The sequence below is a fragment of the Meriones unguiculatus genome, chromosome 1, assembly GCF_030254825.1.
Source record: "Meriones unguiculatus strain TT.TT164.6M chromosome 1, Bangor_MerUng_6.1, whole genome shotgun sequence".
Lineage (NCBI taxonomy): Eukaryota > Metazoa > Chordata > Mammalia > Rodentia > Muridae > Meriones > Meriones unguiculatus.
Genome location: NC_083349.1, coordinates 109,584,163 through 109,602,085, shown reverse-complemented (window position 1 = coordinate 109,602,085; position 17,923 = coordinate 109,584,163). Strand labels below are relative to the sequence as shown.

At 39.7% G+C, this 17,923-nt stretch overlaps 1 protein-coding gene across 4 annotated transcripts in view; it reads left to right on the top strand.

Moving 5' to 3' along the window:
* Positions 1–17,923, top strand: part of Hadhb (hydroxyacyl-CoA dehydrogenase trifunctional multienzyme complex subunit beta) — a 36,858-nt gene that overhangs the window by 170 nt on the left and 18,765 nt on the right. For 2 of the 4 annotated variants that reach the window (XM_021635390.2, XM_021635393.2), the window contains exons 2-5: positions 8,413–8,487; positions 8,597–8,641; positions 11,193–11,292; positions 14,089–14,133. In XM_021635390.2, the coding sequence (XP_021491065.1) occupies positions 8,421–8,487; positions 8,597–8,641; positions 11,193–11,292; positions 14,089–14,133 (257 nt within the window). In that variant the 5' untranslated portion in view covers positions 8,413–8,420. Of the gene's footprint in view, positions 1–1,686; positions 1,706–2,968; positions 3,183–8,412; positions 8,488–8,596; positions 8,642–11,192; positions 11,293–14,088; positions 14,134–17,923 lie in introns of those variants that run through there. The other 2 variants (XM_060365134.1, XM_060365126.1) reach the window with 2 other exon arrangements.

Sequence of the window (17,923 nt, the reverse complement as noted above, 5' to 3'; positions counted from 1 at the left end):
CACTTTCCTCGCGTGCCCGCGGCCGCTTCCCTTCCCTGTGAGGGTCGAGGTCTCGAGAGCGGCCGGGCTGGTCCAGGCCCCCGTGTCAACCGCTTCAGGGCGGGCGGTGGGTCGCGTTCTCGGGTAGCTCGCAGCGGCGGTGTCACCTGTCCCCACTTACCACTTCAGGTTTACGAAACTGTTGGCGTGTGTGTGCAACGCTGGGCGGTGTCCGAGCCGCGCCGTCTCCCCTGCTTTACCTGTCTAGGCCGGCCGGCGGCTGTTGAGCTTGAGAGCGCGTCATTGAGTGCGGGCCTCGGGTGTGGAGGGAGCCGAGACAGCCCTTCAACCTGCTTGGTGATTTGGCGTTTTCTAAGCCAGAGGGGGACCCAGCGAGCATCTGCCTGGGCATAGCACACCCCGCTCCATCGGTGGAGTAGCCACCCCGGTGAATTGACAGGGCGTTAATTGGTAGCCACAGGGGGTAGAACCGAGGCTGACGTCTGTCTGCTTTTCGTCAGGAGCTCAGCTCGTCCCTTCATCAGGCTGTGGGTTGTTCGTTTTGTTTCTGGAAAGATGGGCTCGAGTCCTGAAACAAACCGATTGCTTTCAGAAGAAAGTGAAGCCAGCTTCCGGCGCGCTGCACCATTTTTTTTTAACTACCCACTGTCCCCACTCTCGCTGACCTGACAGGCTTAGGGAAATTACATAAAATTTCTTCTTGAGGCAAGCCCAGGATTCAAACAGATACGCACCCGCCAGTTAGCCGATTATTCTGCGAGACAGAAAACGAGAAATGGCAGAAACGATTATAGAAAGAAAGGAGCGTTCTCTTTTAAAGCTCAAGTCATACTAAGCCTTCCACCGCCCACAACAACAACACTTTAACCTGACACTGGACGACCGGTTTGGAGTAAATTGCAAAAGGGAGCCTTTCTGCCCATGTAATGCTTTCTACTGCATCTACTGCATTCATATACTTTTGTTTTTTCCGTAAAGGGCCACACTGGAAATAGCTTCAGTTTTGTGAGCCCACTCTGTGCTCTGTAATATATTCTTTGTTTTGTGTTGCTTGCAGCTCTTTATAATTTTTTTGCTGGAACCCACAACAACTCAACCACTGACACATACACTTTTGCAGCTCTTTGGGCCTGGGAATATATCTCAGTGTTAGAGAGCTTGCTTAGGATGTATCCTGTCTTCGCTGTTAGCGCTTCAAACGTGGGGGGGAAAAGAGAGAGAGAGAGAAATCATGTAAAAGAAAAACCCTTTTATTGAGGCTTTTGGGTTATATTTTGCTAATGTTTGATTTAAAGCACTTCTTTTGGTCTCCTACATTCTCAGCGAAATTATGAGTTCCATCAGGTAAAAAGTATTTTTTTATTTACTTTTTGGTCATTAGCACTTTAGTGCAAAGTCTTAGAGGAGAACTAAGTATATTTATGTCACACCCACTAATAATAGCAAACACATAAAATAAGTGGTACTAGATATCCGGCAACATGTACCTGTATCTAGGTGTGTATTTAATTTTCTCAACAACTCTAAAATTGCCTACATTTTACTGACGGTCTAGAAACAGAAAAGTTAAGGACTTGGGCCTTGGAGTCTGTGCTTAACTTTGATGTAATAACTGTTAAGTCATCCCATCTTTCTTTTTTATTCCTTACATGCCCTTCTTCTTCTGCCCAGGTGGCCCTTTGCTACCTAAGCCTACACTACCCAGGTATTCCCATGTTTTGAATACTTTTTTGTTAAAATTTCTATATTTCTGAAGCTTTATAAATGATAACAAAGGCCAGCCTTCCAATATGATAGTATATAGACAGGGTCTTTCTATTATGTGGCTCTGGCTGTCTTGGAACCGGCTAATTCAGGCTAGCATTAAACTTACCGAGATCTGCCTGCCTGTGCCTCTTAAGTGCGTGGATTAAAGGCATGAACTACCATGGTATGTACTGCCTAGAGTATATCACCTTGCTGTGTAGTTTTATAATAAGTCTTTAGTTTTTGCATTTTTATTTAATATGTATTATGGGTGTCTTTTCATGTCAGTCCATACATGTATATCTTTCATTTTCTCCCAAGCTTCTGAATATTCATGATATATTTATGATACAATTTAGCTATTTCTATTGATCTGCGTTTATGTTAGTTTCAACCATAATGAGCATTTCGAGTATTCCTATAGAAACCAATTAGAAAAATAAAAGAAAGAAACCAATTAGAGGCTTTATTGGACTCAGGGTTTCACAATTTGGAGCCAGGTAATATAGAGCATGTCTGTAATCCTAACACCCAGGATGATAGCCAACAGGTTCAAGGCCTGGGTTACATAGTAAGTACCAGTCCAACCAAGGCTACACACTTAGGCCCTGTCTAAAAAAAAAAACTAAAAATAAGAAAAAAAAAATTGGAGCTTTGCCTGGTGGTGCACGCCTGTAATCCTAGCACTCAGGAGGCAGAGACAGGCAGATATACAAAGTGAGTCTAGGACAGCCAAGGCTACATAGAGAAATTTCAACTCGAAAAACCAAAAAAAGAAAAGAAAAGAAAAAATTGACTGTTTATTGTTCGACTGGTAGCACATGCTTGTAATCCCAGCACCTAGAAGGCTGTTTAATTTGTAAAGGGTATTAGTTTTAGGCAAGCCTACGATATAATCAAATCTTGTCTCAAAATAAAATTTAAAGTTACAGTTTGTATTTTAATAAAAGAACTAGAAAAAAGCTTTAGCAGTTTATTCTTATACCATATGGTGTATTGGAAAGCTGATTTAGTTAGAGCTGTTCTTATCACAGCTTTATATTAACCATATATTTAGTTTTCATTGTCTGATAATCCCAGAATTCTGACTTGCTTTATTTTATTTATGTATTTATGACAGGGGCTCACTATGTACTCCAGCCCCATGGCTTTTATATAACCCCTGCTCCTTGCTGAAAATGGTTTTTAGCCCCTGGCTTGCTTTAAACACTTTTTTTTAAAGATAATTTTCAGGGCTGGAGAAGGGCTCAGTGGTTAACAGCCCTTGCTGCACTTGCAAGAGATTCAGGCTTGGTGCTCAGGACCGGTTTTGGCAGCTCACGCCTACCTGTAACTTCATCTCCATGGGCTTGAACACCCTCTTCTAACCTTCGTGGGCACCCAGACACATGTGGTGTACACTCACAGATATACAAAGACATATGTGAGAAATAAAGGTATTTAAAGATTTTTTGTTACTGTGAATATTTTAATTTGATTGATGCTGGGGATCAAACTCAGGGTACATGATAGAAAAATGCCCTGCCAGCATTTGAATTTCTTACACGAACTGCTTATTTGCTCACTTTTGCTTCTGCTCTGCATATCAGGCAGGAACCTGTTCAGTTATAAGTACTAGGTGCCAATAATAGAAAATTCAAGTAAATTTGGGGATTTATTAGGTTCTGGACCATCAGTGGGTGAGTTTCAGCTAGCATCTGACCAGGGCTGCTGTTTTTAGTTTAATAAAATTTTCAGTTCTGTCTTCTTTTGGTGTCAGCTTTGTGTTTAGGTAGCATTGTTAATGTTTACAAAGCTACAGCCATGACAGAAGTAACGATTTGTGTCTTGGAACAGCATAACTCTAAAACTTAAGTATTTGATTACCATCTGTTTATCAGTACCCATGGTCCAGGCCAGCTTGTGGTAGGCCTTGGTCACCTGAACGTTTAGTTTCTGTAGCAATTAAGATTACTCTGCTTGGTAATTGACCTGGATTCAATCCCATGTAAACCTCACTAACAACTGCATAGTGGAGAAATGCAAGCTAGAGCAAAACAGAGATTCCATTAATTTGAAACAGACTCTATGGATTGTATTAACCCTTTTTGCTGTATATGTTACAGATATTTTCTCTAAATATATTTTGGTTTTGTGTTTTTTGAGATAGCGTTTCTCTGTGTAGGTCTATCTATCCTGGAACTTGGTAGACCAGGCTGGCTGACGTGCGTGCATGCAGGAGAGAGAGAGAGAGAGAGAGAGAGAGAGAGAGAGAGAGAGTCTCTGATCTTTTTGTTTTGAGTAAGACAGGGTCTCACTGTGTAGCTCTAGCTGGCTTAGGACTTACTGTGTAGACCAGGCTGACCTCAAAATCATAGAGATCTGCCTGCCTCTGCCTCCCAGTGCTGGGATTAAAGGCATGTGCCATCTTGCTCCACTCTGGGTTTTGTTTTTTTGTTTTGTTTTTGTTTTTTGTTTTTTGTTTTGTTTTGTTTTTTAATGGTTTTAGATATACTGGCCTTTTTTTTTTTTTTTAACTTATGGGGTGGATAATGGACTTTATTTTTCCAAGTGATTAGTCATTTCCCAGCAAGTTTATTGATCAGGCCATCTTTCCTCCATTAAACACTATATTTACATATTACAAGTTTTTATATCTTTAGGTATGCTTGTCATAAGATGTCATACAATTTCTGAGGGTCAAGAATCTGGGCCTGCTTGGCTGGATTGCTCTGACTGGGATTTCTTAGGAGGTTGTTGTCAGCATGTTGGGCAGGCTTTAGTCATCTGTGCCCGAGGATCAGCTCCCACTCACTCACATGGCCGTTGGCAGGCCTCGTCAGAAATCCAGTGACTTGGCAGCGGGCTTCTCTCGGAGTGATCTGAGAGACTAAGACAGAAGCTGCAGTATTATTTTTCATAGCTTGATTTCAGAAGTAGTGCCATCACTTCTGACGTAGAGCAGTACAGTGCGGAAGGCAGTCACACCAAGAGTAAAAACCAAAAAGAAATACTGAGGTCAGCTTGGGGGCTGGCTGCTATAGTCATCATTTGTAAATCTCAAGGTTCTTACTTGCTTTTAAAGTAAAAGTACGTTTAAAAATTAAGAAATTGGGTCAGTGAGGTGGCTTCATTGGTCAAAGTGCCTACCACCAAGCCAGAGGTCATGGAACCCCTTGGAAGGAGAGCTCTAACTCTCACAGGTTGTCCTGTGACCTCCAACATGTGTGTTGTAGTACATACATGCTTACCACCCTCAGCTAACATTATCATTATTATTATTAACACTTATTTGGGAGGGAGGCCCATGCCACTCATGTGGAGTTCAGGAGCTATCGTGTAGGAGCTTGCTGTGGTCCTGGAACTTGTGTGCAGCTCGGGGCCTGGAACCCTGTCTAGGGGCAGTGAGGGAATGAAGGACAAACACTGAAGAAATGACAGACTTGTAGAGAAAAGCTGGGGTCTGATGGTGTGCACACCCTGAATCTGAATCATCTACTACCACTAGAACTTGTATCCTCATCCTACAGGGTTATGTACAGCACATGGGTTGGCTTTTCTGGGTGGGAGGTGTCTACAGGTAAACAATCTCAGGTTGTAAACAGGAGGAGGAGAAAGCTGCAGCTGCTGCTTTTTGTACACACTAGTCCCTCCATTACTTTAGGACCCCTCCCCACCAAGCTTTGTCACCCCTCTGAGATTCCCTGGGATTCCCTGAGATTCTCTGAGATTGCCATTCCTACAGGGCTAAGGCATTGGAATCCTTGACATGACTGTCTGTCCATGCCAATAATCTATATTCATCTTTGGACTTCACTTACTCAGGGCTTCCTCTGTTCCCTGTAGGAGTTGGTTCTCTCCTTCCATTTCCAGTCCTGAGGATCAAACTCAGGTCTTTGTGCTTAGTGGCAAGCATCTTTACCTGCTGAACCATCTCAGCAGCCCCTAACAATATTTAAATTTTTTTCTTTTTAGTTTTCTTTTTGTGTTTTGCCTGCATGTGTGTATGTGCTTCACTTGTGTGCTTGGTGCCCATGGAAGTCGGAGGGATTCAGCTCCTAGAATTGGAGTTATGGTTGGTTGTGAGCCACCATGTAGGTTTTGCTAACCAAACCCAGGTTCTCTGTGAAAGCAACAATTGCTCTTAACAGATGAGCCATCTCTCTAGCTCTACCCTAACAATTATTCAATTCTTTCTTTCTTTCTTCCTTTCTCTTTTTTCTTTCTCTCTCTCTCTCTGTCTCTTTCTTTCTTTCTTCCTTTCTTTTTTTTTTTTTTTTTTTGTGATGGGGTGTCACTATATAGGCCTGGCTGACATGGAACTCACCATGCAGACCAGAGTACCCTGGACCTTACAGAAATCTGCCTCCTGAGTGCCAGGATTAAAGACATGTGCCACCACGCCTTGCCTAACAGTTGTTTTTACCATTGTAAATGTTTTTACCATTTACTCCTAGGGGAATTTTATGGTGATTTAAAGAAATACACGTTTTTGCTCTTTTAATGGGTGATAGCATACAATACACACAAAAATTTATTTTATGTGTATGGGTGTTTTGCCTGCATGTTTGTCTGTGCCACATTATGTATCTGGTGCCTGTAGAGGCCAGAAGAGAGTGTTGGCTGTCCTAGGAGTAAAATTACAGACTGTTGTAAGATGCCTTGTGGGTGTTGGGAATTAAACCTGGGTTCTCTGGAAAAGCAGAAAATGTTCTTAACCTTTGAGCCATCTCTCCAGCTTCTATTTTCTTATCTTGTATGGCTGTACAATATAGTATTTCACTGGTTGCTATAGCATAACTTACTTAACCAATTACCTATTTGATGTTATTTTAGTCTTTTTCTGTTACAGTGACAATGCAGTCATAAGCATAATATTTGGCATATAAATTCATGGAAGTGGAATTGTTAGATCAAAAGTTAGGTGAACATATAGTGTTTCAAGATAATGCCAAATTACTCTGCATTAAGTTTAAACTTCTTCATGCTTTTGGTGCAATGAGTATTTGTATATTTCTGCCCATACAGTATAGATCAATTGGGGGGGGTTGTTAATTTAACAGATAATTATATCTGTGGTTTTAATCTGAATCCTCTTATGATTGGCGTTAAAGAAAAGTCTATGTGGGGGGGCATTGTGTACATGCAAGTTAATGTTGGGTCCCTTTACTTTTTGAGGATCTCTGAATATGAACTTCATTGATCAGGCCAGCAAGCTTCAGGGAACCTGCAGTTTTTGCCCTGCCCCAAGGTTGGGGTTATAGGAATGTATCAATTGTGGCTTTTTATTATGGATTCTGGAGATCTGAACTAAATTCTTTGTGCTTGTGCAGTAGGCACTTTACTGACCAAGCCATCATCCCAACCTCCTTTTTCTTATATTTTTCATCCAGCTGGATGTGGTGGCGCATGTTTTTTTTTTTTTTTTAATGATTTTATTTTACTTACATTTGTGTGTTACCTCCATGTATGTCTCTGTGTGAAGGCATCAGACTCCCTGGAACTGGAATTACAGACAGTTGTGAGCTGCCATGTGGGTGCTGAGATTTGAACCAGGGTCCATTTGGAAGAACAACTACAGAGCCACCTCTCCAACCCCGGTTTTGCACATCCTTAATCCCAGCACTCAGGAAGGCAGAGGCAGGTGGATCTCTGTGAGTTCAAGGCCAGCCTGGCCTATAAAGCAAGTCCAGGACAGCCAAGGCTACACAGAGAAACCATATCTTGTAAAACAAAACAAGATTTTAAAAAGGAGCCCTTTGTATTTCCTTTCTTATAAGCAGTCTGTTCATGTCTTGTGCTCATTTATTTGCTGTTTTCTTCATAATGATTTGTAAAAACTCAGTTAGGACTTTAACCTTTTTTCACTAAGTTGGTGATGTTAATATATTTGAAATATTACAAATTTCTAATTTAAAAAGTAATTTAGATATAATACTATGCTTGGAAAAAGTTGGAAGTATAGTACTACAGAAAGTTTTCTAAGGGGCTAGAGAAATGTCTGTGTTAAGAGCATTGCCTATTCTTCAAGAAGTTCCAGGTTAGATTTCTAGCACCTTCATGGCGGTTAACAACCTGCTATAAACGCAGTCCGGAGAACATGACTCCCTTTTCTGGACTCTGGGAAGTATACACATGTAGTGCACAGACAAACAGATAAAACACATGTAAAAAGTTAAAAATGTTTATAGTAGCAGTTTTCAAGTTGCTGACTTGATACCATTTCATTGTCACTGAATATTTTAATGTGTATCCTATTTAAATACCAGCATCATAAAGCCTTCTATATATTCAGAACACAACCTTCAAACTCAGGAGGATAGTACTGGTGATTTCATAGACATGCTGTGAGGTGTTTCTGATGTTTAGGTTGAATGAGAAGGGCACAGACTCCAGAGCTAGACTGCCTGGGTTCAGGGTCAAGTTCTGCCACTTTCTGGTAATGGATCTTTAAGCAAGTCACTCAGCCTGGTTTACTTTCCTAATCTCTTGAAAGGATATAGTATTCATTGAGGAATAGATGGTTACTGCTTAGAATAGTTGTTTGCACAATGGGAAAACCATGTCAATATAGTTATTATAATGCTACTAGAGAAGAATAGTTGATAATGGCATTTTATGGTTCACAGACTGTACACTACAGATTGCTGAGGTAACCAAAGACATACTTTGTTCTTTTCTTTGTAGATTTCAGAATGACTACCATCTTGGCTTCCACTTTTAAAAACCTTTCTACTACATCACAATGGGCTCTTAGATTTTGTAAGTTCACTTTTTCTTTCTTTTGTAAGATAAGATTTATAAGCGTCCTGCATAGGTATTAAATGATATGCACCTTGTTGCATATAAATGATATGCATTTGTTTTTCAGCTGTAAGACCTCTGAGCTGTTCTTCTCAACTACGATCTGCCCCAGGTACAGTAATTTAAAATAGACATTTCTCCATTAAATGTTAGAATCTTTATTTGTGAATTCTGAGTAAAACCCAAACTAGTTTGTTAATTCTTCCCCTTTTATGATCAACATAAGTATCATTATTCCTTCAAATAAAAAATATGTGTGGCCAATCAGTAATATTACTTTGAGCTTAAGATGTTAAGAGAAAGCTGCTTCCTGGTCTTTAGGGCTTATAGAGAGTCATAAAAGTCCCATAAACTTTGCTGGGTCAGTTTATATAGCCCTTGGCTGTCAGTCCTGGAAATGATTAGCTTATAAATTGTCTAGAAACTATTGTGGAGCCCAAAGTTAACTTTTGAAATTTGTAATTAGTAGTAGGCTTCTCTTCTTAAGTATCTTATATACAAGAGGACCTGTTACTGAAATAGAGGTGAATGGGGAACTAGGAAATGAATATTTTAGCCATCATGAAATGAGAAGAGTAGGGAAACTCATTCATTTGATGGGTTAAATAGGTCCTCCGTAAACCCAAATGAATTAGGCTTCTTCACTTGAAAATACGTATCTTCACTGATTGGTACAAAAATTCCCTGACAGATTGTCAACATTTTTTTCATCTTACCTGGACTTCATATTGACCTGTTTCTGATTTTAGATTTATTATAGAGTATATATTATTATATGTAACATTATATATAATTATATGATATATAACTTGTGAAATGGCTTCTTAGAAAATGTACCATCTAGATCAGGATGTGTACTCCATTTCAACTCTACATCTTTTTGGGCAGTGTGGCCTTGAAATGATCTTTTTTAGTTTTTTCTCTAAAAAAAGAAATATGATGTCAGCCTTACAAAGGTGTGAACGTATTTCTAAGTTCTTTAAGCACTGGGAAGTGTAGCTTAGTGACAGTTTCTGTCTAGCATATTCAAAGCCGTCACCCTGTATGGGGGGAAAAGAAGGACAAAAATCACAACAAATTTAGGGCTGAAGATGCAGGTCATTGTGGTAGAGCACTTGCCTAGTACAGTTTGTTCAGCCCACCATCACCACAGCAACAATGACAGCATCAACCAAATAAGCTCTTTTTTTTGTTTGTTTGTTTATTTTGTTTTGCTTTTCCAGATAGGGTTTGTCTGTGTAGCCTTGGCTGTCCTGACTTTCTTTGTAGACCAGGCTGGCCTCAAACTCACAGAGATCCACCTACCTCTGCCTCCCCAAGTACTGGGATCACAGGTGTGCACCATCATGCCCGGCTCCAAGTAAGCTCTTAAATTAAAGTCAGAAGCCAGGCACAGTGGTGCGTGCCTGTAATCCCAGCACTCTTGGAGGCAGAGGCAGGTGGATCTCTGAGTTTGAGGCCAGCCTGGTCTACAAAGCAAGTTCAGGGCAGCCAAGGCTACACAGAGAAACCCTGGCTCAAAAAAACCAAAATCAAACCAACCAAACAAAAAAACTAAAGTTAGTTTTTAGTGGTGGTATTAGTTTTCCATAGAATCTTTAGAGATCTGCTGCCTAATATCAACTAGAGAAATACATTTCTATAGCCTCTGGATTGTAATCAGAATATAAATTTTTATTAACTCTACAAAGAAAAATTCCTTTCTGACTTCTGTCATCGTTCCCCTAATTTAAATGTTCACTTAGGCACACACATAGACCTGACCCTTGTCAAGTAGCAGAAAGTTGTTCTGATGGCAACAGAAAAGGCATTTTTTTCAGGCATTTAGACTATTCTCTAATGTCTTGTAGCCTTTTTTTTTGTGTGTGTGTGTGTGTTTGTTGGTTTTTTTTTCCTCCCTAACTATGTTGTAAGCTCTGAAGTCCATGAGACTTAAGCCTTTTTTGTGTCTCTTGTGCCAAACAGTATTCTATAAGTGGTTTGTGTTAACACTAGGATGATAACGACACAAAAGATACCTGATAAGCAAAGGAATGTGACCAGCAGATTTTGGGTAGGAAAAGGGCATGTGCCTACAAGCAGGTTTTAGGTTGCAATAGTGTTATATCTTTATAATTCCTCTTAACTTGTTTTGAGTATTACTGCTTGACAGGGTTGTTTGAAGAAATGTGATCAAATGCTTGATTACAGGATGTATTGGTGTTCTCCATCATCTCATGAACTGTGTCTGGTAGAAATTTTGACTGATTTGATGATTATGTCTTCGTTTTCTTTGTCTGTATGCCTTTCTCACACACAAATAGCAGTTATGTAAAGTATGGCACATCTTTTAATCTTTGATTTTAATTGTGTACAGAGTATAGAGTACATATGAGTTAATATTTGAATCCTAGATTTTCAAGTTCTATAGTCTGTCTTGCAGACCAGGACTGTAAACCATAGTATTTTATTCTCAGTTGAGATTCTTAGAGCTCATCGCCATTTTTTATCTTTAATTTATATATATTTGGAATATATATAAAGGAGCTGTATTATTTGTGTTTGAGGAATTTTTGTTGTGGCTAGTAGCCAGTATGCACATGAAACAATGAGAATTCTTTCAGTGACTGTTATATAATGCAATAACTACTATTTTTAATAGTTCTTTGAACTTTATCTTAAAGCTGTCCAGATCAAGTCAAAAAAGACTTTAGCAAAACCCAATATAAAGAATATTGTGGTTGTGGAAGGTGTCCGCATTCCATTTCTGCTGTCAGGCACTTCGTAAGTATGGAATGATCATGTCAGTTGTTTGTTTCTCTTTTAAGGTACTGTTTGAAGTAGGTAATAATGTCATTAGTTGAACACCCAATGGAAAGTACCTGTATAACACCAGTATAGAACATGTTAAATCAGTGGTGATAGATGATGGCAAGATGTTCTGTTTCTTCTATAAACTAGCTTGCCATGATATTAGCCTGAAACAGCCCTAACTCAAAGTCCAGTGTAGATCCAGACAGCATCTTTCCCATAGGGCTATCTTTTTCTTTTCTGGAACATTGTTTCTGTAGGCACAGTTGAGTGCTGAGGATGGGCCCCTGAGAATTCTGAAGCTCAGAAAATGAAGCTGCTTTGGTCTTCTGAAAATGATGAGACTTAGAGTTGACACAGCCGGTCCAAATGCTCAACCTCAAGTATTTTAGACTACTCTGAAAATTTTAAACAGCTGTTTTTCACCAGTCGTGGGTGCGCACGCCTTTAATGCCAGCACTTGGGAGGCAGAGGCAGGTGGATCTTTGAGTTCAAGGCCAGCCTGGTCTACGAAGCCTGGTCCAGACAGCTAGGGCTACACAGAGAAACCTTGTTTCAAAACAAACAAACCAACCAAAAAATAAAAAGCTGTTTTTTTCTTGGGCTTTTCTATCTCCTAAATGAGATTCAGTCTATACACAAGCTTGTAATAGACTCTGTTAATTAAGTTGAAGCAATTAGTTCTGTTCTGCTTATGCTTTGGACAGCAGTCGCTAACATTTAAAACTTACTGGGGAATACTAGGCTCCAGATTAAAAACATGAGACCTTTCTTTATGTATTCAAATGAAACATTTGCGATCTTGAAGATACATTACTTTTAAAGGCAGAGCATGGGGCTGGAGAGATGGCTCAGCAGTGCTCAGCAGCACTGCTCAGCAGCACTGCTCTTCCTGAGGACCTGGTGAGCTGAGCACCATGCCCAGCTCACAACTGTCTGTAAGTCGTGCCAGGGGATATAACACTTTCACATAGACATATATGCGGGCAAAACAGCAGTGCGCATAAAATAAAGTAAATAAGTAAATAAAATTTAAAAATGCAAGGCATAAAAGAGCCAGTGGGTAAAGGTACTTACTACCAAACCTAATGACACAAGTGCAGTCTCTAGAAAGCAGGTAAAGAACTGACTCCTACAAGTTGCCCTATGACCTCCCCAAGTGTACAAACACACACAAAACCAAATAATTGAAAAAATAAAAAAAGGACTTGAGGTGTAGAGCATTGTAAGTAATATGGAAGAGGAGAGCAGGAGGACTAGACTTAGTGACTCATTTCTAACCCACTGTTTGCAAGAGGGGAAAGTAGTAGCTAATAGTGAGGAAAACTGATCGGTTCATCTGAACCAAATGCTCAACTTAACAGCATCAGTCATAAGTCATCTTATTGCCACACACCCAGTAGGAAGCAATGAGAAGAGTACCTTGCCTCCAAACTTGGGTGTCAAAAGTGTCAAAGCCATCAACGTGGAGAGAGTGGGAAATTCTGACAGTTTAGAGCAGGCTAAGCCAGAATAACATCTAGATGCCATGTGGCACTGTGGGTGAGACACTGGAGCAGGAAGAGGATGCTTGTAGAAAACATGTTGAGAGCCATACAGTCAGTGGTTTAGCGAATAGTACCTAGAAGATGCTGAGTAGAGGTGTCAGGAACTCCACTCTGTCTTTTCTGCTCTTTGGTAAATCTCAGATTACTTCAAAGGTAAAACTTAAAACAAAACAAGGTTAAAATGTGCCCCTTGTATCCTTTTGGGAATTAAACAATTGAAAAAAAAAAGAGTGTACTTTAAAAATGTAGTGCCTGAGCTAGGCAGTGGAGGCACAGGTCTTTAATCTCAGCACTCAGGAGGCAGAGGCAGGTGGATCTTTGAGTTTGGGGCCAGCTGGTTTACAGAGTGAGTTTCAGGACAGCCAGGGATACACAGAGAAATCCTCTCTTGAAAAAACTAACCAATCAACCAAGTTAGTTTTCCTTCCTTCCTTCCTTCCTTCCTTCCTTCCTTCCTTCCTTCCTTCCTTCCTCTTCTTTTCTTTCACTTCCTCTTCCTCCTCCTCCCCTTTCTCCTCTACCTTCTTGTCTTCCTTTTTTTTTTTTGATACATATATCTTAAACTCATTTTTAAAATTATTTCAGTTTATTTGCTTTACATCCCAAGGGTGCCCCACCTCCTCCACCCCACATTGCTACTGCTGCCGCCGCCGCCTCTTTTTTTTTTTGGTTGTTCTAGAACTCACTCTGTAGGACAGGCTGGCCTCGAACTCACATATCCACTTGACTCTTCCTCCTGAGCACTGGGATTAAAGGTGTGCACTACCTCCTGCAAAAGGAGGTTAGTTTTAGGTAGTATTTGACATACGCTGTACCAACTGATAAAGTATAGGGTATAATTTTTAATATTTATGTTTTGGGTTGGTTTTGTTTGTTTGGTGTTTTGAGACAGATTCTCCTACTGTAGCTGGCCTGGCCTTGAATTCTCTCTCTGGCCTCTGCTCCCAGGTGTTGGTGCCTTGAGCACCATGCCCAAACATATATGTTGTCAGGCACTCATCAGGTTCTGTAGGAGTTTAGGGCTTGTCAGACTTTTTTAAGATGACAGATAGCAGAGTCACTATTTCTTCATTTGAACTGATAGACTGACTTGGGTAAGATTAATTCCATTTTCAGCAGTATATGTTAGATAATCTGTATGCATTTAAAGATTTTTACAAAAAATTTATTGAAATTCTAGGCTTAAACCAAAAGGTTTAACTTATTTGTTTTCTTTTCTCAGGTACAAAGACCTAATGCCACATGATTTGGCAAGAGCTGCACTTTCGTAAGTAAATGGAGTTGCCTGTTCTTTCATTTAAAATATTTTTTTTTTCTAGGTTTTGCATTTGAACTAAATGTTCTGTAGAATTTTTATATCTAGGCTATGTTAAACTTTATATGGCAAGAAACAATATTAACTAGCTCTTTACAAGGTTTTATTTTTTGTTTGTTTGTTTGTTTTTGAGACAGGGTTTCACCATATATTTCTCACTGACCTGAAACTTACTATAGACCAGGCTAGCCTTAACTCAGGGATTCACTTACCACTGCCTGCCAACTGCTGGAATTAAAGATGTGTGTCAATAAGAGTACATTTTATTTTAACCATATATGTTAAATTTTAGCAGCTTGGAATGGAAAGCATCTTTATTTTGTAAGCTTAGCATGTAACATCTTAACATGAGTATATTTTTGGTGGTTGTGTGGATGGTGTTTATTATAGTATTCTCAGCCTGGCCTGGAACTCATTATGTAGGCCAAATGGGCTTCAAATTCACCTCAATCTACCTGCTTCATCTACATAGACAGAAGCAACTATATATATATATATATATATATATATATATATATATATATATGATAAAAATTAAAAAAAAAGAAACTTGAAGGTTCATGTGTAAACCAAGTAAATTTAAATTAGATGTAATGAAATGAGATTGAGATGGATGAATAATTGGTGTGTCATAAAATGTATGGGTGTGTCCCCATCAGAATGGCTAAGAGCAAGAACTCAAGTGATAATACATGTGGACAGGATGTGGAAAAATGGGAACCCTCCTCCACTGCTGGTGGGAATGTAAATTTGTACAACCACTTTGGAAATCAATCTGGCGCTTTCTCAAGATCCAGCTGTATCACTCCTAGGCATATATCCAAAATATGCTCAAGTACATAATAAGGACATTTGCTCAACCATGTTTGTAGCAGCTTTATTCGTAAGAGCCAGAACCTGGAAACAACTTAGATGTCTCTCAGTTGGGGAATGGATTCAGAAAATGTGATACATTTACACAATGGAATACTACTTAGCAATTAAAAACAAGGAGATCATGAAATATACAGGCAAATGGTGGGACCTAGAAAAGATCATCCTGAGTAAGCTATTCCAGAAGCAGAAAGACACACATGGTATATACTCACTTGTAAGTAGATATTAGACATGATATAGGATAATCATGCTAAAATCTGTACACCTAAAAAAGCTAAGCAAAAAGGAGGACCCTGGGCAAGATGTTTAATCTTCATTCAGAAAGGCAAATAGGATAGACATTGGAATAAGGTGAAAATAAGGAACAAGACAGGAGCCTACCACAGAGGGCCTCTGAAAGACTCTACCCAGCAGGGTATTAAAACAGATGCTGAGACTCATAGCCAAACTTTGGACAGAGTGCAGGGAATCTTAGGAAAGAAGAGGGAGATAGACCTGGAAGGGTCTGGAGCTTCACGAGTTGAGCAACGGAACCAAAAAGTCTAGGCCTACGGGTCTTTTCTGAGACTGATACTCCAACCAAGGACCATTCATGTAGATAACCTGGACCCCCTGCACAGAGGTAGCCTGTGGCAGCTCAGTATCCAAATGGGTTCCCTAATAAGGGGAGCAGGGGCCATCTCTTACATGAACTCAGTGGCTGACTCTTTGATCACCTCCCCCTGAGGAGGGAGCAGCCTGACAAAGCCACGGAGGAAGACTATGAAAGAGTCCTGATGAGACCTGATAGGCTAGGGTCAGATGGAAGGGGAGGAGAACCTCCCTTATCAGTGGACTGGGGAAGGGGCATGGAAGGAGATGAGGGAGGGAGGGTGGAGTTGGGAAGGGACGAGGGGGACTATAGCTGGGATACAAAGTGAATAAATTATAATAAATAAAAAATTATAAATAAACAAAATTTAAAAAAGAAAAAAATGTATGGGTGTGTCTATGTAAGACCGTGTCACTAAATTTCCAATGAGGTTCTGCTTTAGTGTCTCCAAGCAGCCAAAAGTTTTTTTCTAGTAGGAAATGCTTTTGTTTAACCTTTCTGCTTGTTGTCACTCATTTCTTCTTCCTGCCAGTAGCAAATGGCAGTAGCATTGTTTCTCTGGACTTGGAAGAAGGAAAAGTAGTAGCCTTATAATGGAGAAAACTGTAAATCTATTTACTCTCCCTAGTTACACAATAACCATTTCCATTCCCAAATCTCTATGTAGTTATGCTTCTGAAGCTTCTCTTTAGGGACCTTGTGATCATAAATACAACATTGTTTTCTTGGGCCTCTCTTTATGCCCTACATTTGACACTGTGAACTGTGCTTGGACCTGTCTCCCTGTTGAGTTCTTGTATTGAAGCATTCTGATTTCCTTCCATCTTTGCTGCTTTATCCTGCTTCCTTCCCCTCCCCTATTCTCCTTTTCCTTCCTCTTCCCTCTTCTCTTTATTTCAGTGATGGGGTTGTTAACTCAAAGGCCTTGCATGTACTAGGCAAATGTTCTCCTATCAGTGAGCTACATCTTCAGCTCCATACAGATTTTATATAACTCACTTTTGAGTTTTGATAAATGTGTACTCATGTCCAATTTTGATGAGGTTCCTTAAACTCTTATCTCTATAATGAAAAATGGTATTTATTTTATTTTGTGTATGTGTTTTAGACAGAGTTTTGCTATGTATTTTCTGTGTTTATCCTCAAACTTAACAGCAATCCTCTTGCCTTAGCGTCATGAGTGCTGGGATTATAGGCATGTATCAGTATGCTTGTTCCAAGGCAAGGGCAACTGAAAATACCAAGTCTGCATTTGCGATATGCTCATTCCTACTTGCGAGTTACTGCTTCTTGTTTATATTATGGTCAGAATTAAAATATATGTATATTATTCAAATTATACCTTTATATTAATATTTAAAATGTAGCATTTCCACAATTATACTTGATCTTTTATATCCATCTCTCTTCTCTTTGTACTGATTTCTGGTGATATTAGCTAACATTATTATTATTTCAAATCATTTTGTAATTTTTAGTTTATTATTTGTTTTTTGCTTGCTTGGAAAGTACATGCCGCAGTGAGCATGTAGAGGTCAGAGGACAACTTTTCGAAGTTCTCTCCTTCTCCCTTTATCAAGGTCAGGTCATCCAGCTTCTGTACCAAGTGCTGTACCCACTGAGCCTTCTTGCTGGCTCCAAGTTTATTTTTTATTTGTTTGTTTGTTGTTTATTGAGCCAGACCTTGCTGTGTATCTCTACTTGGCCTCTAACTTGATTTGTAGATCACAGTGGCTACCGACTCGCAGAGATCCGCCCTCTTTTGCCCCCTGCGGTCTAGGATTAAAGACATGCACTAACACCTCTACTCCCCACCCTGCCATAGCTGAGGACTGCACCCAGGGTTTCGTGCTTCCTAGGCAAGTGCTCTCTATCACTGAGCTAACTCCACTTGCCCAAGTTAGTTTTGATTGTTCTTTTCCAATGTCTCATTACCAAGTGACCAACAAACAAACAAAAAACAAAAAAAAAACCCTGAAAAACAAAACAAAAACACAAAACAAATATTGACTTTTCATATTACTCTTCACTCATTTCCTCTTTGATAAGCTGTTAAATGTTTGTGTTTGGCCTTTCAAAGAGAAAGACTTATCTTTGTATTTTTGTGGTGATTAGGACTAAACCAAGGACCTTGTATGTATTAGCTGAGTGTTCTCTCTCTTACCTATACCTCCAACCCAGAGCTTCCTGTTTAAAAATGCAGTGTTTTATGTGATGTTCTCTGAAGTACCTTTATGTATGAACTGTTTCTTTTCTTTGGATTTCTGCTTTTAG